The following is a 23328-nucleotide window of genomic DNA, read 5'->3' as shown; positions in this document are numbered from 1 at the left end:
AACAGGGGTTTATCCCAACATATGGGGTATCAGCGTGCTCAGGACAAATTGGAAAACCACTTTTAAGGTCCAATTTCTCCTTTTACCCTTGGGAAAATACAAAACCGGGGGCTAAAAAAATAATTTCTGTGGGAAAGATTTTTTATTTTCATGGCTCTGTGTTATAAACTGTAGTGAAACACTTGGGGGTTCAAAGTTCTCACAACACATCTAGATAAGTTCCTTGGGGGGGTCTATTTTCCAATATGGGGTCACTTGTGGGGGGTTTCTACTGTTTAGGTACAGCAGGGGCTCTGCAAATGCAACGTGACGCCTGCAGACCAATCCATCTAAGTCTGCATTCCAAATGGCGCTCCTTCCCTTCCGAGCTCTGCCGTGCGCCCAAACAGTGGTTTCCCCCCACATTTGGGGTATCAGCGTATTCAGGACAAATTGGACAACAACTTTTGTGGTCCAATTTGTCCTGTTACCCTCGGGAAAAAAAAAAATAAAAAATTGTGGGCTAAAAGATTGTGGAAAAAAATAATTTTTTTTATTTTTACCGTTCTACATTCTAAACTCTAGTGAAACAATTGGGCATTCAAAGTGCTCAACACACATCTGGATAAGTTCCTTAGGGGGTCTTCTTTCCAAAATGGGGTTTCCACTGTTTAGGCACTCCAGGGGCTCTTCAAAGGCGACATGGCGTCCCATCTCAATTCCAGCCAATTTTGCATTGAAAAGTCAAACGGCGCTCCTTCCATTCCGAGCCCTTCCATGCGCCCAAACAGTGGTTTACCCCCACACACGGGGTATCCGCGTACTCAGGACAAATTGTACAACAACTTCTGGGTTCCAATTTTCCTGTTACCCTTGGTAAAATAAAACAAATTGGATCTGAAGTAAAAATTGTGAAAAAAAGTTAAATGTTCAATTTTTTTTTTTTTTTTTTAAACATTCCAAAAATTCCTGTGAAGCACCTGAAGGGTTAAACGTTTTGAATGTGGTTTTGAGTATCTTGGGGGGTGCAGTTTTTTTTAGAATGGTGTCACTTTTTGGCATTTTCTGTCATATAGACCCCTGAAAGTGATTTCAAGTGTGAGGTGGTCCCAAAAAGAAAAAAAAAAAAAATGGTTTTGCAAATTTTGTTGTAAAAATGAGAAATTGCTGGTCAACTTTTAACCGTTATAACTTCCTAACAAAAAAAGTTATGTTTCCAAAACTGCTAATGTAAAGCAGACATGTGGGTAATGTTATTTCTTAACTATTTTGTTTGATATGACTAATTTTATGGCATAAAAACTAAAAGTTTAAAAATTGCAAAATTTTCAAAATCTTTGCCAAATTTCCGTTTGTTTTTTTTAAACAAATAATCGCAAGTCAAAACGACGAATTTACCACTATCATAAATTACAATAAGTCACGAGAAAATCTCAGAATAACCAGGATCCGTTGAAGCGTTTCAGAGTTATGACCTCAAAGTGACAGTGGTCAGAATTGAAAAAAATGGCCTAATCAGGAAGTTGAAAACAGGCTCGGGGTTTACAATTCTCTTAATTGCATATCACTGCTGTAGCTTATTCCCACAAATTGTAGAGACACACAGCTAGCAAAATATTGTACATCAATGTATTTATTACAACAATAAAAAGGCACGGGATTTGTTCAACTTCAAAAAAATACAAAAAATAAAATCATACAAAATGAATATAAAAGCTTTAAAAGTTTACATAGGTTGTGTACAATACTGTTCGAAAGGAGGCACTTGGTACAAAAACAAGAAAACTCAGAGCATGCTATAGATCCACTATGTGCAAGAATATATTTTTTAAATTTTTTTCTTCAAGCATAGTTCATTTTGTTACAAGATTGATAAAGCCCCAAACCTTCATTCTATCAAGTCTATAAGGCGACATGTGAAAATAAATGGACATTTTTTTTTGTTGTTGCTTGGGATACAAGGTGAAATGGCACTTATATTTGATGGTAAACATTTTACATTAAAGAGCAAATACTAGTGATGAGCGAGTAACATGTTTGTGTCCCCGTGCTGCTAGACTGCCCAGCACATGCGGGAATTGCCTAACAAATAGGCAATCCTCGCATGTGTTGGGCTGTCTAGCAGCCTCGAATCATACAGCTGCAGGGACTCGAACATATTACTCAAGGACTCTTGACACTTGGATAACACCAGAGCATTCTCGGATACCGCTATATCACAGCACGCTCGCTCATCACCAGGAGATACCGATTGATATTAAGGCTTGACGTTTCAAACCAATGACATATCAAGCCAGGATTAAGATGGACACATGAAGGGTTAAAAACTAACACTGAACACAGCAGAAAAGATGAAATACTAAAGTATCAAGGAGGTGGAATTAGTGGCTACATAGTTCCACAGAATATCTGATTAATAAGGCAAAATTATCTGAGTATCGTCAAGACTTTTCACTTCTCTACGCGCGATTGTCATTTTGGACTTGAGTGGAAGGACGGAATAATCTGAGATAGTAACCAATCTAAGGATGAGCTGCCCGACTATCCCATACTAATGGCTGTAACTCTGGCAGCAGTCAAGCCATTAGACTTACTTTCTCGGCCTGCTTTATTAATCAGATTTTTCTAAAATTACACTTAGTTGAAGACCTCTTGAGAATGTGACATGCCAGGAGTTCAAAGTTGCCGTGTCAGATTTTTCTCTCCTTTGACATATCTTCTGTCCAGGTTTTTTGTGTGGCTAGAGCACAAATATACCCATTATAATCTACGGGATGTTCAAATGTCCGTCTCATTTTACGGATTGCAAGAAAATAAAATAGATGCAAGTTCATTTTTGTTCCGAATCCGGTTTCAAAACTCACCAATGCAAGTCTCTGTGTCCAAGAAAAACTTGGACAGTAAACTGATGACAATCTGGAACCTCCAATTTTTTATTTTTTTTTCAGACCAGAAAAGCTGATTAAGTTCTGATGGTAAAAACTCAAAGTCTGACCCAAAACACTGATCGAAATTGGTCTTGTACAAGAAAAAAAATTAGACCATTTTTCATCAGTGTGAAGGATCTGATTCTCACCTTTTTTGGTCTGTGTCCGCTTTGACCGCTTGTCTTGTATTTGGGTAACTGATTGATTACCCTGGCAGGCGGGGGCAGACAGTAGGCTCCTACGGCTGCCATCTGCTCACTCCTGTGTTGGTATTTTTGTGTCCATAAAAGTTCAGTTAATTAACCCATACGGTAAATTGAGTAAAAATAAAATGCTGGAGTGCTTCTTTAAGCTCTATACAATAAAACTTTTTTTGAATTACCGTAACTACCAACCATTAATTGTTACGTGCCTGACTTTCAGACATGCCAACAATGAATACGTCAGATATTGTAGACATCACTTTTATTTCACAATAAAAACTTAAAAAAAAAAAAAAAAAAAAAAAAAAAAAAAAAATCGGTAATGGATATAAAACAACGGATTGCAATTTTAGGTATAGGGTCACCTCTGAGCACAAGACAAACTCCTATGTAAACTATTATGATGTAAATCGGATACTTATACCCAGGGAGCTTCCAGAAGACGTAGAAAAAGTTATCACTCAAAAACAAAAAATGAAACTATTTTGTGTGTCAAAGAGTAGGAACTTTTGTGATCTCTAATATTTCAGTGAATATCTTACAATCATCTTCATTGACATACATCTGTTTGTTCCCAGAAAAACAGCCATCTCAAGTTGTAATGAAAAGCTTCCAAAACCCGATTTCCTTTGGTTAAGATGAAAATCCCATATGAAATATAAAGGCATAAAACGTATAGCATGGGTGATCATGACACTAGTCAACATAGGCATTGAGGGAGTTATGACCCACGTCACACAAGATATGAAGCCACCTCACAATTTTTGATTACATGGACCTTGGGCTAAATACATGCTTATCCCATGTGAATATCAGATTGCATTCATATTTATTGTTTCCATTAATGCCTCTCTAATTGTCTCTGCTGGTATCGGAAACGATGGCCTCCCTTTCATTAGTCTCATTACCGCTACAGTCAATGACTGGCCATGGCGGTCATAAGACAGTGTGGAGGACTGATGGACCAGACATCACTTTCAGATGCCAGAGGAGACAACTGGAGCACAGGAATCAAAGGTGGTCGCCAAAGTTTTTTTTACATTCCCTACTCTATAACCTTTAAAATATCCCACAAACTCTTTCCAATGGACAATGATATAAAAAAAACACAAACTACTATATATGCTGACCTACATGTATGCAGTTAAATGTGTTATTTATTTTCTAAAAAATAAAAGATGGCCTAAATTTGTGTCACTAACAGCGATCTACATTAGCTTGGAACCAAGTCAACCCCGAATGGCCAAAAAATAGGCAAGAAAAACGAGTGCAATACAATGGAGCTTGTGGGAAAAGATCCAGGGTGGACAATCAGGATGACGTCTGCCTGAAATTACGCAACACTTCCACAATATCCGTTCATTTAAGAAAAAAAAAAAAAAAAAAACATAAAACCTTCATATCGATATATATATATTGTAATGTGATATAGTGAAGGCAGGAAGCTGATCTTTGGCCTAAAATTGTTTCTTCAGTGGAGTAATTACAGCCTGTATGCATAGAGCGACCTGGAGACGTGGTCTCCTAATAAACAGTGATGAAAATTAGTCTTGCCGAATGCACAAGATCACCGACATAAACCAAAAGATTGAAAGCGGTCAGAACAGCAATGGCTACCGCTTTGTCATAATTACACAGTCCTAGTTTTCCCAAAGTGTTTCTGCAGCCATCAGGTCTTCGGCCGTAGCCGCCATGTTTGGAATCAAACTGAAAGATAGGCCAGATGATCAAGGCAGATGCATAGAAAAGGACGGCAAGGAGGGCGTAGGCACTGAGGAACTTCTCAAAAGCACAGGGCAACCAGCTGGTGCACTCTCCGACACACAAAATAATAACCAGAATAGAAAGGATGAAGCAGATACAGTATACGGACAAACACCATTTCAGCGCATCATGGCTTTCATATAGAGGTGGATCTGAAATAAAGACAAAAATGACGCAGGCAATGTAGCTTTCTATGACTTTCAGGAGTCCAGGCACAGTGGCCATGTATCCGGTGACTTCTCCTGGTTGAGCTCTGGTTAAGGACACTTCGATGATATAGGCCAAGGTGGTAAGGCACGAGAACACCGTGGCCACGATTTCATAGGTACGCTTACTGCTGCCATAGCTTCTATCTTCCAGGAAGTACAGTGGATAAATGATGGAGGCAGAGAGACACATCAGGACAGCAAACATGGCAAAAGTGATTGGGAAGTTCTTCCAGGACACTGGCATCCGGTTTTGCACTCCGGCAAACTCCACCACGAGGATAAGTATAGTGACTACGAAGCAAAAGCACCAGGAAAACATGCACAAATCTCCGACTCGGCCACTCCATCTTCCACTGTGGGCGACCAAGCTGAAGGTGACACAGGCGAAGATGGCTGCAAGAATCCGCACAATTCCGACAGGAGACTTTAAGGTGTGGGCATTGCCCACCACCACGGTCCTCTTTTGGACTGGCATGGTTGATGTACCTGCCAAAAGAAAAGACAATTACAATAGAGCAGAGACAGGACTTCATCACAATTTTATACAAGTTTAGTAAGGAGAACAAACGCTCAACAATAAAGAAGTTATACGACCCCTGAACAAGTGAACTCCGTTCTGTTGCATGATTTTTTCAGGACTTTAGGATATGAATATCATAAAACCACCATACTGGGAGCTGGAGCTTTCCAGCATTCCTAGAGAGGACCACTCACTAGCCACGGACATGTCACTGCTCTCTTGATTCTGGGGATGTTTTTCTTTCGTTCCTACACCTCTCCATTCTGGAGATATGGCCTCCTTTATCCTGTATGTTCATCTATGGTTAGCCAAATGGGTGTGAGCTAGAGGAAGAAGTCCACAAAGAAGAATTGAAAAAACACATTTGGCTAACAGAAAAAAAAAAAATTAAAATAAGCTCCATATTCAAGACATCGTTAGCACTTACACAAGAAAGAAAAAAAAAAAAAAAAAAAAAAAATAATATCTTTATGGCAAGTAATGGATCCCCATACAGCTGAAGTTCACTAGTCCATAGCATTAGAAAATCAGGTGTGGGTTGGATGTGAGCAGCACTGGCAGTGACAGCAGGACTATGAGATATATAGATATATATAAAATATAGAATATATATATATATATATATATATATATATATATATATATATATATATATATATATATATATATATATATATATATATATATATATATAAAAATATAGATATATAAAATATAGATATATAAAATATAGATACCGTATATACTCGAGTATAAGCCGACCCGAGTATAAGCCGACCCCCCTAATTTTGCCACAAAAAACTGGGAAAACTTATTGACTTGAGTATAAGCCTAGGGTGGAAATGCAGCATTTACCGGTGAATTTCAAAAATAAAAATAGATCATTATTTCCCCATAGCTGTGCCATATAGTGCTCTGCACCGTTCATATTTCCCCATAGGTGTGAACCATATAGTGCTCTGCACCGTTCATTATGCCCCCTAGCTGTGCCATATACGGTGCTCTGCACCGTTCATTGTGCCCCATAGATGTGCCATATACGGTGCTCTGCACCGTTCACTGTGCCCCATAGCTGTGCCATATACGGTGCTCTGCACCGTTCACTGTGCCCCATAGCTGTGCTGTGCCATATACGGTGCTCTGCACCGTTCACTGTGCCCCATACATAGCTGTGCTGTGCCATATACGGTGCTCTGCACCGTTCACTGTGCCCCATAGCTGTGCCATATACGGTGCTCTGCACCGTTCACTGTGCCCCATAGCTGTGCCATATACGGTGCTCTGCACCGTTCACTGTGCCCCATAGCTGTGCTGTGCCATATACGGTGCTCTGCACCGTTCACTGTGCCCCATACATAGCTGTGCTGTGCCATATACGGTGCTCTGCACCGTTCACTGTGCCCTATAGCTGTGCTGTGCCATATACGGTGCTCTGCACCGTTCACTGTGCCCCATAGCTGTGCTGTGCCATATACGGTGCTCTGCACCGTTCACTGTGCCCCATAGCTGTGCTGTGCCATATACGGTGCTCTGCACCGTTCACTGTGCCCCCCCTAGCTGTGCCATATACGGTGCTCTGCACCGTTCACTGTGCCCCATACATAGCTGTGCTGTGCCATATACGGTGCTCTGCACCGTTCACTGTGCCCCATAGCTGTGCTGTGCCATATACGGTGCTCTGCACCGTTCACTGTGCCCCATAGCTGTGCTGTGCCATATACGGTGCTCTGCACCGTTCACTGTGCCCCATAGCTGTGCTGTGCCATATACGGTGCTCTGCACCGTTCACTGTGCCCCATAGCTGTGCTGTGCCATATACGGTGCTCTGCACCGTTCACTGTGCCCCATAGATGTGCCATATACGGTGCTCTGCACCGTTCACTGTGCCCCATAGCTGTGCTGTGCCATATACGGTGCTCTGCACCGTTCACTGTGCCCCATAGCTGTCCTGTGCCATATACGGTGCTCTGCACCGTTCATTGTGCCCCCTAGCTGTGCCTTATACGGTGCTCTGCACCGTTCACTGTGCCCCATAGATGTTCCACATAAATTTGTGCCGCCGCTGCCGCAATAAAGAAAAAAAAACACATACTCACCTCCCTTGATTGCAGCTCCCGGCGTCTCGTTCCGGCGCCTCCATCTTCCCGGCGTCTCTGCTCTGACTGATCAGGCAGAGGGCGCCGCGCACACTGTATGCGTCATCGCGCCCTCTGCCTGATCAGTCAGAGAGCAGAGACGCCGGGAAGATGGAGGCGCCGGCCGGGAAGATGGATCGGCGCCCGGCGGCTGGAACGAGGACAGGTGAATATAACATACTCACCTAGTCCTGGCGATCCTCGCGCTGTCCCCTCCTGTCTTCGGTGCCGCAGCTTCTTTCTCTATCAGCGGTCACCGGCACCGCTGATTAGAGAAATGAATAAGCGGCTCCGCCCCTATGGGAGGTGGAGCCGCTTATTCATTTCTGTAATGAGCGGTCCCACGTGACCGCTGAAGAGAGGAAGAAGCTGCAGCGCCGAAGCCCGTGGGACTGCAGGGACAGCGCGAGGATCGCTGGGACTAGGTAAGTATACCCCAGCGCCCTCAGCCCCTCACCTGCCGACCCCACCGCTACCGTGACTCGAGTATAAGCCGAGGGGGGCACTTTCAGCCCAAAAATTTGGGCTGAAAATCTCGGCTTATACTCGAGTATATACGGTATATAAAATATAGATATATCTATATATAAAATCTATATATATATAATGGTCTAAGGGTTTTTCCGTCTGTCTGTCTGTCTGCTCGACCAATCAGCGACGGGCACAGCGACGATGATGTCATAAAGGACGTAGACATCTCACGTTTCTGATTCAGCGACGGGCACAGTATCGACGTAGATGTCATAATGGTTGCCTCGACCAATCAGCGACGGGCACAGTGTGCCGCGAATTCTGGAATCATCACTGTCCATATACTACGGGGACATGCATATTCTAGAATACCCGATGCGTTAGAATCGGGCCGCCATCTAGTATATATATATACATATATACACATATACATACATACATACATACACAGTTAGGTCCATATATATTTGGACAGAGACAACATTTTTCTAATTTTGGTTACAGACATTACCACAATGAATTTTAAACAAAATTCAGATGCCGTTGAAGTTCAGACTTTCATTTGAGGGTATCCACTTTAAAATTGGATGAAGGGTTTAGGAGTTTCAGCTCCTTAACATGTGCCACCCTGTTTTTAAAGGGACCAAAAGTACCGTATATACTCGAGTATAAGCTGACCCGAGTATAAGCCGACCCCCCTAATTTTGCCACAAAAAACTGGGAAAACTTATTGACTTGAGTATAAGCCTAGGGTGGAAATGCAGCATTTACCGGTGAATTTCAAAAATAAAAATAGATCATTATTTCCCCATAGCTGTGCCATATAGTGCTCTGCACCGTTCATTATTTCCCCATAGCTGTGCCCCATATAGTGCTCTGCACCGTTCATTGTGCCCCATTGCTGTGCCATATACAGTGCTCTGCACCGTTCATTGTGCCCCATTGCTGTGCCATATACGGTGCTCTGCACCGTTCATTGTGCCCCATTGCTGTGCCATATACGGTGCTCTGCACCGTTCATTGTGCCCCATTGCTGTGCCATATACAGTGCTCTGCACCGTTCATTGTGCCCCATTGCTGTGCCATATACGGTGCTCTGCACCGTTCATTGTGCCCCATTGCTGTGCCATATACGGTGCTCTGCACCGTTCATTGTGCCCCATTGCTGTGCCATATACAGTGCTCTGCACCGTTCATTGTGCCCCATTGCTGTGCCATATACGGTGCTCTGCACCGTTCATTGTGCCCCATTGCTGTGCCATATACGGTGCTCTGCACCGTTCATTGTGCCCCATTGCTGTGCCATATACGGTGCTCTGCACCGTTCATTGTGCCCCATTGCTGTGCCATATACAGTGCTCTGCACCGTTCATTGTGCCCCATTGCTGTGCCATATACGGTGCTCTGCACCGTTCATTGTGCCCCATTGCTGTGCCATATACGGTGCTCTGCACCGTTCATTGTGCCCCATATCTGTGCCCATATACGGTGCTCTGCACCGTTCATTGTGCCCCATTGCTGTGCCATATACGGTGCTCTGCACCATTCATTGTGCCCCATTGCTGTGCCATATACGGTGCTCTGCACCGTTCATTGTGCCCCATTGCTGTGCCATATACGGTGCTCTGCACCGTTCATTGTGCCCCATATCTGTGCCCATATACGGTGCTCTGCTCCGTTCATTGTGCCCCATTGCTGTGCCATATACGGTGCTCTGCACCGTTCATTGTGCCCCATATCTGTGCCCATATACGGTGCTCTGCACCGTTCATTGTGCCCCATTGCTGTGCCATATACGGTGCTCTGCACCGTTCATTGTGCCCCATTGCTGTGCCATATACGGTGCTTTGCACCGTTCATTGTGCCCCATTGCTGTGCCATATACGGTGCTCTGCACCGTTCATTGTGCCCCATATCTGTGCCCATATACGGTGCTCTGCACCGTTCATTGTGCCCCATTGCTGTGCCATATACGGTGCTCTGCACCGTTCATTGTGCCCCATATCTGTGCCCATATACGGTGCTCTGCACCGTTCATTGTGCCCCATTGCTGTGCCATATACGGTGCTCTGCACCGTTCATTGTGCCCCATATCTGTGCCCATATACGGTGCTCTGCACCGTTCATTGTGCCCCATTGCTGTGCCATATACGGTGCTCTGCACCATTCATTGTGCCCCATTGCTGTGCCATATACGGTGCTCTGCACCGTTCATTGTGCCCCATTGCTGTGCCATATACGGTGCTCTGCACCGTTCATTGTGCCCCATATCTGTGCCCATATACGGTGCTCTGCTCCGTTCATTGTGCCCCATTGCTGTGCCATATACGGTGCTCTGCACCGTTCATTGTGCCCCATATCTGTGCCCATATACGGTGCTCTGCACCGTTCATTGTGCCCCATTGCTGTGCCATATACGGTGCTCTGCACCGTTCATTGTGCCCCATTGCTGTGCCATATACGGTGCTTTGCACCGTTCATTGTGCCCCATTGCTGTGCCATATACGGTGCTCTGCACCGTTCATTGTGCCCCATAGAAATCTCTGCCGCCGCTGCTGCAATAAAAAAAAAAAAAAAAAACCACATGCTCACCTCCCTTGATTGCAGCTCCCGGCGTCTCGTTCCGGCGCCTCCATCTTCCCGGCGTCTCTGCTCTGACTGATCAGGCAGAGGGCGTCTCGCACACTATATGCGTCATCGAGCCCTCTGCCTGAACAGTCAGAGCGCAGACGCCGGGAAGATGGAGGCGCCGGCGGGGAAGATGGAGCGGCGCCCGGCAGCTGGAACGAGGACAGGTGAATATGCTATACTTACCTAGTCCTGGCGATCCTCGCGCTGTCCCTCTGCCTGGTCTTCGGTGCCGCAGCTCTTCCTGTCAGCGGTCACCGGCACCGCTGATTAGAGGAATGAATAGGCGGCTCCGCCCCTATAGGAGGTGGAGCCGCTTATTCATATCTCTAATGAGCGGTCCCACGTGACCGCTGAAGAGGGGAAGAAGCTGCAGCACAGAAGCCCGTGGGACGGCAGGGACAGCGCGAGGATCGCTGGGACTAGGTAAGTATACCTCAGCGCCCTCACCCGCCGACCCTGCCACCCACATTGACTCGAGTATAAGCCGAGAGGGGCACTTTCAGCCCAAAAATTTGGGCTGAAAATCTCGGCTTATACTCGAGTATATACGGTAATTGGACAGATTCAATAATTTTAAATAAAATGTTCATTTCTAGTACTTGGTTGAAAACCCTTTGTTGGCAATGACTGCCTGAAGTCTTGAACTCATGGACATCACCAGACGCTGTGTTTCCTCCTTTTTGACGCTCTGCCAGGCCTTCACTGTGGTGGTTTTCAGTTCCTGTTGGTTTGTGGGCCTTTCTGTCTGAAGTTTAGTCTTTAACAAGTGAAATGCTGCTCAATTGGGTTGAGATCAGGTGACTGACTTGGCCATTCAAGAATATTCCACTTCTTTGCTTTAATAAACTCCTGGGTTGCTTTGGCTTTATGTTTTGGGTCAATGTCCATCTGTAGTATGAAACGACGACCAATCAGTTTGGCTGCATTTGGCTGGATCTGAGCACACAGTATGGCGGCTCTGAATACCTCAGAATTCATTTGCCTGCTTCTGTCCTGTGTCACGTCATCAATAAACACTAGTGACCCAGTGCCACTGGCAGCCATGCATGCCCAAGCCATCACACTGCCTCCGCCGTGTTTTACAGATGATGTGGTATGCATTGGATCATGAGCTGTACCATGCCTTCGCCATACTTTTCTCTTTCCATCATTCTGGTAGAGGTTGATCTTGGTTTCATCTGTCCAAGGAATGTTATTCCAGAACTGTGCTGGCTTTTTTAGATGTTTTTTTAGTAAAGTCCAGTCTAGCCTTTTTATTATTGATGCTTATGAGTGGCTTGCACCGTGCAGTGAACCCTCTGTATTTACTTTCATGCAGTCTTCTCTTTATGGTAGATTTGGATATTGATACCCCGACCTCCTGGAGAGTGTTGGTCACTTGGTTGGCTGTTGTGAAGGGGTTTCTCTTCACCATGGAGATTATTCTGCGATCATCCACCACTGTTGTCTTCCGTGGGCGCCCAGGACTTTTTGCATTGATGAGTTCACCAGTGCTTGCTTTCTTTCTTTCTCAGGATGAACCAAACTGTAGATTTTGCCACTACTAATATTGTAGCAATTTCTCGGATGGGTTTTTTCTGTTTTTGCAGCTTCAGGATGGCTTGTTTCACCTGCATGGAGAGCTCCTATGACCACGTTTACTTCACAGCAAAACCTTCCAAATGCAAACACCACACCTCAAATCAACTCCAGGCCTTTTATCTGCTTAATTGAGAATGACATAATGAAGGGATCGCCCACACCTGTCCATGAAATAGCATTGGAGTCAATTGTCCAATTACTTTTGGTCCCTTTAAAAACAGGGTGGCACATGTTCAGGAGCTGAAACTCCTAAACCCTTCATCCAATTTTAATGTGGATAACCTCAAATGAAAGCTGAAAGTCTGAACTTCAACTGCATCTGAATTGTTTTGTTTAAAATTCATTGTGGTAATGTCTATAACCAAAATTAGAAAAATGTTGTCTCTGTCCAAATATATACGGACCTAACTGTGTGTGTGTGTGTGTGTGTGTGTGTGTGTGTGTGTGTGTGTGTACATACACACACATACACACTAGATTGTGGCCCGATTCTAACGCATCGGGTATTCTAGAATATGCATGTCCCAGTAGTATATGGACAATGATGATTCCAGAATTCGCGGCAGACTGTGCCCGTCGCTGATTGGTCGAGGCAACCTTTATGACATCATAGTCGCCATGGCAACCATTATGACCAATCAGACCACGGGATTTCCAGGACAGACAGACAGAAAAACCCTTAGACTATATATATATATATATTGTCCTTCATCCCCCAACACGTTTTCTCCCGCCCGCCTTCCTTTGTAAGATGTTCCAATAAAGCTCAAGTTTTATGTCTGGACCGAGGAGTGCGCTACATTTCTTTCCTTCGAATTTGCAATATATATATATATATATATATATATATATATATATATATATATATATATATATATATATATATATATATATATATATATATCCAGCTCTGCTTCCCCCACATTAAAGACACCCACTGCCCCCATTATCGGTATAGAGTCAGTGTCTTCCCATAGAAATCACACTGCGGCAGTGAACTTGCACCCCCACAGGTTCCCACCTTACCCTCATTACGTATTCTTGCATCAAGCACTCCCACCACACTATCACATCCATCTTTGAGCTCCTCCTCTATCCGCCAATATCATCTTGTGTCCAGCTTAGCACTTTAGTCTTCTCTCCAACCCCAATGCCCGTATGTGCACACCCAGATATGCTCTTCTACCCACAAAAGTCCTGTTTTCATGGTTCGTGGAACCTGGTGCTAATGCACCACTCCCTCAGACAGCCGCACATCATGGGCCCACCAGCCACAGGTTGGAGACCCCCACTATAGCATCAGTGCAAAAATCTGTATACAACATTTACAAACTATGGGCTTATTATAAAGGTTGTCTGTTAGCATGTTTGTAATATTTTCTGTCTGCATAATATAAGAGTTCTAATCTTCCATCAGATAGCCCACAGGTCAGCATTTACCTCTATGGTGGCATAGCTTTTTTTTTTTAGCTGCATAGTAAACTCTTCTTTGTAAATGAATACTCAAAGAAAAAAAAAGTATACATTCAATCAGCAAGAAAATACAGTTTTGAACACGTTCGGCTGTCTACCTGCAAGTGTGGCTGCAGGGAGAAAAAAAAAAAACCATTAAGATCTTTTCTCCCTGCAGCTGCTCGCTCTCAGTGATCGGGGAGGTGCGAGCCTGCTGTATTGGTTCCTCTTGCACCTTATCTGGCAGCAAACAATGCCCACGTTACAGAGCAGGATATTAGTCAAACAATGGGGGTGTGCTTACTGTGTAGTCAGTGCTGACTGTTCACTGCCCTGGCACTGCCTGATGACTGGTCACCACTCCGACAATTTTTCAACTTAAAATTGTAAAGACAATAGCACCAAGCAGCAGCCTTTAGTGAGAGCTGTAAAAGGACATCAGACTGATAGAAAACGAAGCAGGATCCGGCTGCCAAATATCTAATTAGGAAGGAAGTCCAGCGAATTAGTGACATGTAAACGTACTCCGCAGCCCTGGTTACATAGTGATGGAGTGAGTGCAGTGTGTGGCACGCGGCCAGGCCTCGCGGGGAGGGGGCCTTATAAGGAAGCAGCCTTATCCCTGTAATCATTTTTTCTCCATTAGTAAAGGATTCCTTGTACACGGATTGTCACAACGACCTCTATACAACTATGAGGGAAAAAAACCTAGCAGGAAATGTCTCCAACAAGTCAATTAGGTTCCAAGAATGCAAAACAAAAAAATGGAAGCCAGGATGGCAGCCACGTTTTACATTGTCTGGCTTCCTGAGAAGGGGCTGACGTTTAGGGTTTGCGCTCACTGCCAAGTAGCCAATGTATAATTCGGGCGAGTGTTATCCGATGTTTTATTGGCTAGCACTCGCTCCAATGTCATACTATGTTTTGTTGTTTTTTCCCCACAATACTCGGTGCATACCTCAGCACTTGGACTCATCACTAATCAGCGGCTCTATTGTCGCTTTTCGTGTCCATATTTGTGTCTGGGCCTTATCCTGCCAACTACCCCTTATGTCAGCAGGACCGGATATGAAGGTTATATGGACACACAAGATGGATTCAACTTGTTTTATGGAAACGCACCTGCGGTCACTTGAGGAAATGGTATACAATGGAGCTTATGGAAACCAACCGCACAGAAATCCCACCTGAATCTAGGTCTTGTGCGAGCAAGGTCAATCCTATCAGGGAGTCAGGTTCCTCACACTACAAGAAGGCAAAGACAATGAATGTCACTCACGGATTCACCCGGTCACTGCGCCACCAGCAGCTCCTCATTAATGCAAAATGGCTGCTCACCAACTGTGGACTGCACAAAGCTCCTCCAAGACAGGACACAATGTGGGAGCAGACACACTGAAAACAGTTGGGGGCACAACACATCACCAGAGAATGACTCCCATGTATCACGGGACCGTTTCCCCCTTTATATATGTTTACACATTCTCTACACCTTTTTGCTTTATGTCCTCCCTGAGAAATAGATGAATCCTTCCTCCTCTCAGATCTGAGCACAACACCATCCCTGCCTACTATTTCTAACAAGAACCAAGAGAAAGGCAGGAGAGGTGTCCATGCTGGGAGCTGGGCTGTGATGGATTTGGCCAGTGTTGCAGAGAAGCTAGCTAGGTGAAGGCCTTGTACACACTCTGCATTAAGAGTTGTACCATTCTACTGCTGCAGAGTATATAGAAATACCGTTCCCCAAACTAACATGATGCTTAGCTGCAGGGAGAAAATGCAGATACATCCTCCCTGCAGCCGCTTGCCTTGAGTCATCTGGGTGGCACCAGCATCTTGTGAATGTGCTGAGCATGATGTCACTCATGGAACTGATTACAGCTCTCTGTTCAGAAGTGACTGCTCACTGCCACCAACCAGATGATCAGAAGTGAGCGGCTGCAGGAAGGACGCAACTTCACTTTCTCCCTGCAGCTAAACACTACATTTGACTGCGGCATGTGTGCGCAGTATATTCCTGATCTGCACGAAACACACAACAGAAACACTGCAGAGCTGAGCTGGCTATCCGAGTCAGTGGGGAAGGAAGCAGATTTCTCTGATAAGATCTATTACAAAGTCTTCTATAATTTCGTTGAACGTACTGTTCCATTTTAAGGTAAGAAGGAAGATATTTCAGCAGCTCGGGTGCATGAGTCACAGACATTTCCTGTTGTACTATACAGTATGAGGTAATCTGTAATAAAAAGTATAACTGCAGCATTAACAAGAGCAGCGAAAAAAGGTGGGGCGTCTCCCGCGACCAGTCTGATCCGAATCTGCGTGGCATATAGGGATGGTGAGCTGCTCTGTGACATTAGACAGAATGCTGGTGCTTGTAGTGCACTTACAGATCAGCAGCCCCTTGTCATTTCAGGCTGGTTATTGGAACAAGCTCCGATCCAACCTAGCTGCTCAAAGCTGCAATATGCACACAAATCACTCATTTCTTGGCAAAGCAACAGACTTTGTGACTAGACGTATTCTCCCTCTATTTTCCGCTCGTCTCAGTGCCAGGGGAAGTGGAACAAGCCAAGCTCAACACTCGCACGCCCGAATCTACTAGCTTAGTACTGGAATCTAGCCTGCGACATCACTACAGGGCGACGCTTTAGGGCTGTGTTCACACACGGCAGTGACACTATAGCCGAGAAAGGCAGCAGCCTGTGCCACTGTGGGCTTTACACTGTAGCCGAGAAAGGCAGCGGCCTGTGCCACTGTGGGCTTTACACTGTAGCCGAGAAAGGCAGCAGCCTGTGCCACTGTGGGCTTTACACTGTAGCCGAGAAAGGCAGCAGCCTGTGCCACTGTGGGCTTTACACTGCAGCCGAGAAAGGCAGCAGCCTGTGCCACTGTGGGCTTTACACTGTAGCCGAGAAAAGCAGCAGCCTGTGCCACTGTGGGCTTTACACTGTAGCCGAGAAAGGCAGCAGCCTGTGCCACTGTGGGCTTTACACTGCAGCCGAGAAAGGCAGCAGCCTGTGCCACTGTGGGCTTTACACTGCAGCAGAGAAAGGCAGCAGCCTGTGCCACTGTGGGCTTTACACTGTAGCTGAGAAAGGCAGCAGCCTGTGCCACTGTGGGCTTTACACTGTAGCCGAGAAAAGCAGCAGCCTGTGCCACTTATTTATCCAAGGGCAGACTAAGTGGCCATTGCACAGGACTGGTGACTGAAGTTGAGGGGGGACATCAGGTCCCACCAACGTAAACATACATATTCATATGAGAAGCAATGGATGCAACTACCAACTCAGAAAATCCCTTAAGATCTTACCAGTATATATGATGCACTACCTGGTTTCCCTAGCAGCACTAACATTTTCTGGGAGGAACGTGCCTGAAGACAGTTATGGAGTGTCTAGTCTTAGACTGAGAATGTGATACTACAAACATTCCAAATCCCCATGACCCTGAGCAGAGAGGTCATTTTTCTAACTCCTAACAAATTTTAGTTTCTCATGATACATATGACTCATTGTCTAGGAGGGTATGCACCAAGATCTATTTCCAGGCAACATTTCTTTTGTATAGTGGTCATAATGAGACTGACATTTTAGAAAAGGGAGGGACAGGATATTTTTTTTTAGAAATCTTAATACAAAATGTCTTACTTTAACTGCTCTTCCCCTCCCTTTTCTAAAGTTGTACACAGATCTCCAGTGCGGAGAGAGTGGAAAGCATCAACAGTCTCAGGGAGGGCAGAAAAAGAGGAAAGCACATGAAGAGGAAATAAGTGCAGTTCTGGAGCTGTGCCGACAGTAGATAGACAAAGCTCACATCCAGCCTACAGTCACCTCCGCAGGAGAAAAACCTGAAACTTGGATCAGGCTGCAAACTGCATATCATGGGCACCTGAAATGAATGTAGATTGAGGACTGAAATTTTAAAAGTTAGCTTTTTTTTTTTTTTTTTTTTTTATATAAAGGTTTTAAAAGTGCCCGAAGCGTTTAAATCACAGCACTGACCAGTCAAAACAAGATCTGTGTGAGAATCAAGAGTAAGACCAAAAATATAGTTTAGTTTGAAGTCAGTTTCTAGACCATGGGACTTCTGCATTTTAGGCTGCTAGGAAAATCTTCTGCTGTCAATGTGAGGTCAGGCAACTTCCTCTTCGGGGTTAGTGGCAGGAGTCACATAGGTCAGATTACATCATTGGTGCGATCTATACAGTAAAAAAGGCAGATAAATAATTTAAACGCCTCTCCTGGTCCTAATACTCTCAAGATGACCCACGGTCATGTCTGACATTTTGCAGGCAAATGTGACGTCCTGCGGCTGCACTGTCCGTGATGATCTTAGACAGGGGCTACCGCAGGTGAAGGGGTTCCTTATCATTTACCAGTATTGCACATATCATGGTATCATTTTATTCAGCTTCCTATGACCTACTGGCCCATATAGACGGCTCATGAGACGTCAATCCTACGGACATATTCCCTTTAAGGGTCAGATTGTTCTGCTCAGTGTTGGCATTCGCCAAATGTCCTCCAACGAGCCACATTTCCATGCAGAAAACATTCTGCCAGATCTCATCTGAGCACACAGTGTATGTAATAAAGCGGCTGCTGCACAATCACAAGTGCTGGCAACAAATGAATGATATTAGAACCAGGCTGCTGGTTGGGAACCGTTCAGAGACGTACTAATCAATACTAGAAAACACTTATCTGGGACATCAGCTCCCATCCTCAGACAGGAAACCCCAGCAGATCATGCATATTTCAGTGGACCACACTTTCCGGGAAAATGGCTTCAGCTATGACGCAAGCACTGTGTTTGACACCTTTATCAGATTAAAGATACTCATCAACACCTTGGGTTCATATGCTTGGCTAAAAATATGATGATGTGCTGCTGAGAACAATGATTTTTGTTCCGGCATCAAAATCACTCGATGAATAGGCAGCATTTTGCATGTTTAGTACAACCCCTGGCAAAAATTATGGAATCACCGGCCTTGGGAGGATGTTCATTCAGATGTTTAATTTTGTAAAAAAACAAAAAACAAAATGCAGATCACAGACATTGCACAAAACTGTGTGGCTTTAAGAAACACTAAAAGAAAATCAAGAACAAAAAATGTGATAGTAATGATTATTTTTTTTTTAACCAAGCATAGGGGGTAAAATTATGGAATCACTCAATTCTGAGGAAAAAAAAAAAATTATGGAATCATGGAAAAAAATTAAATAAAATAAAAAAAAAAAAAAAAACACAACACTCCAAAACATCACTAGTATTTTGTTGCACCACCTCTGGCTTTCATAACAGCTTGCAGTCTCTAAGGCATGGACTTAATGAGTGTCACACAGGACTCTTCATCAATCTGGCTCCATCTTTCTGTGATTGCCGTTACCAGATCAGCTTTGCAGGTTGGAGCCTTGTCATCGACCATTTTCTTCAACTTCCACCAAAGATTTTCAATTGGACTGAGATCCGGACTATTTGCAGGCCATGACATTGACCTTGTGTCTTTTTCCAAGTAATGTTTTCACAGTTTTAGCTCTATGGCAGGATGCATTATTATCTTGAAAAATGATTTCATCATCCCCAAACATCCTTTCAATTGATGGGATAAGAAAAGTGTCCAAAATATCATAAACTTGTGCAGTTATTGAAGATGTAATGACAGCCATCTCCCCAGTGCCTTTACCTGACATGCAGCCCCATATCATCAATGATTGTGGAAATTTGCATGTTCTCTTCAGGCAGTCATCTTTATAAATCTCATTGGAACGGCTCCAAATAAAAGTTCCAGCATCATCACCTTGTCCAATGCAGATTCCTGATTCATCACTGAATACGACTTTCATCCAGTCATCCACAGTCCACGATTGCTTTTCCTTAGCCCATTGTAGCCTTGTTTTTTTCTGTTTAGGTGTTAGTGATGGCTTTCATTTAGCTTTTCTGTATGTAAATCCCATTTCCTTTAGGCGGGTTCTAACAGTTCGGTCACAGACGTTGACTCCAGTCTCCACCCATTCGTTCCTCATTTGTTTTGTTGTGCATTTCCTGTTTTGGAGACATATTGCTTTAAGTTTCTTGACGCTTTGATGTCTTCCTTGGTCTACCAGTATGTTTGCCTTTAACAACCTTCCCATGATGTTTGTATTTGGTCCAGATTTTAGACACAGCTGACTGTGAACAACCAACATCTTTTGCAACATAACGTGAGGATTTACCCTCTTCAGAGTTTGATAATCCTCTCCTTTGTTTCAATTGACATCGCTCATGTTGGAGCCATGATTCATGTCCATCCACTTGGTGCAACAGCTCTCCAAGCTGTGATCACTCCTTTTTGGATGCAGACTAAGGCCGGCTTCACACTCAGCGTATGAAAATACGGTCCGTATATTACGGCCGTAATACGCTGAAATGTCCCGAAAATAGTGGTCCGTAGCTCCTCCGTAGGCAGGGTGTGTCAGCGTTTTTTGCGCATGGCATCCTCCGTATGTAATCCGTATGGCATCCGTACTGCGTGGTATTCTCGCAGGCTTGCAAAACCAACATACCGCTATAGAAATGATCCATGTGTCCCAAAAAGAAAAAAAATTTATATAATTAATATATATATATATATATATATATATATATATATATATATATATATATATATATATATATATATATATATATATATATAAATATAAATCAGTAGACACATATGTATATATATTAATATTTATTCCAGCGCTATACAGCTTGAAAGCCGGTAATTCAATTACCGGCTTTTTCTTTCTCCTTCCTAAAACCCGACATGATTTGAGACATGGTTTACATACAGTAAACCATGTCTTCTCTCCATTTTTTTTGCAGATTCCACACTACTAATGTCAGTAGAGTGTATCTGCAAAATTTGGCCGTTCTAGCTCTTAAAATAAAGGGTTAAATGGCTATTAATATCTGCCCTCAGTCACTGGCTTTACTACTCTGGCGGAGAAAATTGCGCGGGAGCCCACGCCAATTTTTTCCGCCATTTAACCCTTTATCTAATATATAATTGCCTAGAATACTACTTCCTGCAATTTGTGCCAACTTCCGTGGCTTTGTCCGGAGCTAATGTCCGGAGCTAATGTCCGGAGCTAATGTCCGGAGCTAATGTCCGGAGATAAGTGACGTCAACAGTGTCCAGTGTCTGATTGGTTGCCGCCTGCTGCGAGCGACCAATCAGAAACGTGCCGTACTGTGACACACTCCGCCCGCCATTTTGGTGTGATTTTTGAATTTTTACCTCACAGCAAGTTTCTACTGCGTGGAGGCGGGCCCAGTGACGTTGCTCTTCAAGCTCCTGCCGAATTTCGTCAAAAAAATGATAATACCATTTACCAAAACTATATATATTTAGTTGTGAAGTGGTTCAGTGACATTTTCACACCAATTTTGAACTTTTGTTTGGTGTTTTCTCCATATACTGCCTATTATTCACTGACTGTTATACTGAGAGACTGCCGTTTATTAACCTCTTCTTTGCCACATTGGGTATATTGCTCTATTATTTGCCACATAAGGACATTGTCCATTATTGCCCAGCAATTTCTTAAATAACAAGAATTGTCAAGAGCTGGTAAGTGCAGCCATTTTGTGTTCTTTCTTACTATTATTTATTAATTGTATTATTCTTATACATTTGAATAAATAAAGTATATATGGATTCTAGACTCCCGATTCTTTAGAATCGGGCTGCCATCTAGTTTTATTATAATTGAATTACCGGCTTTCAAGCTGTATAGCGCTGGAATAAATATTAATATATATACATATATGTGTCTCACTGACATATATATATATATATATACCTATTCTATGTGTACACATTTATTCTACCTATTCTACTGTAAGCTGTCAGTGTGATTTTACTGTACACCGCACTGAATTACCGGCTTTTCTCTCTAACAGCGCTGCGTATTTCTCGCAAGTCACACTGCTTGTCCGTGTGTAATCCGTATTTTTCACGCTTCCATAGACTTTCATTGGCGTATTTCTTGCGCAGTACGGTGACAAACGCAGCATGCTGCGATTTTGTACGGCCGTAGAAAGCCGTATAATACTGATCAGTAAAATACGGCAGATAGGAGCAGGGGCATAGAGAATAATTGTGCTGTATTTTTTGCGAGTTTTACGGACGTAGTTTCTGCGCTCTTACGTCCGTAAAACTCGCAAGTGTGAAGCCGGCCTAATGAGTAGATCTAATTTGATGCAGGTGTTCTTTTTGGGTATGAAAATTAACAGGGCAATTTCATACTTTTTTCCTCAGAATTGAGTGATTCCATAATTTTTCCCCTATGCTTGCTTAACCCCTTCCCGACCCATGACGCCACGTAGGCGTCATGAAAGTCGGTGCCATTCCGACCCATGACGCCTATGCGGCGTCATGGAAAGATCGCGTCCCTGCAGATCGGGTGAAAGGGTTAACTCCCATTTCACCCGATCTGCAGGGACAGGGGGAGTGGTAGTTTAGCCCAGGGGGGGTGGCTTCACCCCCTCGTGGCTACGATCGCTCTGATTGGCTGTTGAAAGTGAAACTGCCAATCAGAGCGATTTGTAATATTTCACCCATTATAACGGGTGAAATATTACAATCCAGCCATGGCCGATGCTGGAATATCATCGGCCATGGCTGGAAATACTAGTGTGCCCCCACCCCACCCCTCCGATCGCCCCCCCAGCCCTCCGATCTGGCCGGTACACTGCTCCGGCTCCCCTCCGTCCAGTGCTCCGCTCCCCCCCGTGCTCGTGTCCGCTCCCCCCGTGCTCCAATCACCCCCCCGTGCTCCAATCACCCCCCCCTGCACTCCGATCCACCCCCCCCCGTGCTCCGTTCCACCCCCCCGTGCTCCATTCCAGCCCCCCCGTGCTCCGTTCCACGCCCCCCGCGCTCCGTTCCACCCCTCCCGCGCTCCGATTCCCCCCCCCGTGCTCCGATCCCCTCCCCCGTGGTCCCCCCCCACCCTATCATACTTACCGATCCAGCCGTGGTCCCGTCCGTCTTCTCCCGGGCGCCGCCATCTTCCAAAATGGCGGGCGCATGCGCAGTGCGCCCGCCGAATCTGCCGGCCGGCAGATTCGTTCCAAAGTGCATTTTGATCACTGAGATATAATCTATCTCAGTGATCAAAATAAAAAAAATAATAAATGACCCCCCCCCCCCCTTTGTCACCCCCATAGGTAGGGACAATAAAAAAATAAAGAAATTTTTTTTTTTCCACTAATGTTAGAATAGGGTTAGGGTTAGGGGTAGGGCTAGGGTTAGGGGTAGGGGTAGGGTTAGGGTTAGGGGTAGGGCTAGGGTTAGGGCTAGGGGTAGGGTTAGGGGTAGGGTTAGGGGTAGGGCTAGGGTTAGGGGTAGGGTTAGGGGTAGGGTTAGGGGTAGGGGTAGGGTTAGGGCTAGGGTTAGGGTTTCGGTATGTGCACACGTAT

At 44.5% G+C, this 23328-nt stretch overlaps 1 protein-coding gene across 1 annotated transcript in view; it reads right to left on the bottom strand.

Moving 5' to 3' along the window:
* Positions 1–1594: 1594 nt before the first annotated feature.
* The window catches only part of MYADM (myeloid associated differentiation marker), a 33563-nt gene continuing 11829 nt past the window's right edge, over positions 1595–23328 (bottom strand). The window contains exon 2 of the mRNA XM_069742001.1: positions 1595–5568. Coding sequence (XP_069598102.1) covers positions 4634–5557 — 924 coding nt within the window. The 5' untranslated portion in view covers positions 5558–5568 and the 3' untranslated portion in view covers positions 1595–4633. The remainder of the gene's footprint in view (positions 5569–23328) is intronic.

The sequence above is a fragment of the Ranitomeya imitator genome, chromosome 10 (assembly GCF_032444005.1).
Source record: "Ranitomeya imitator isolate aRanImi1 chromosome 10, aRanImi1.pri, whole genome shotgun sequence".
Lineage (NCBI taxonomy): Eukaryota > Metazoa > Chordata > Amphibia > Anura > Dendrobatidae > Ranitomeya > Ranitomeya imitator.
This window is presented reverse-complemented; position numbering and strand designations above follow the sequence as displayed.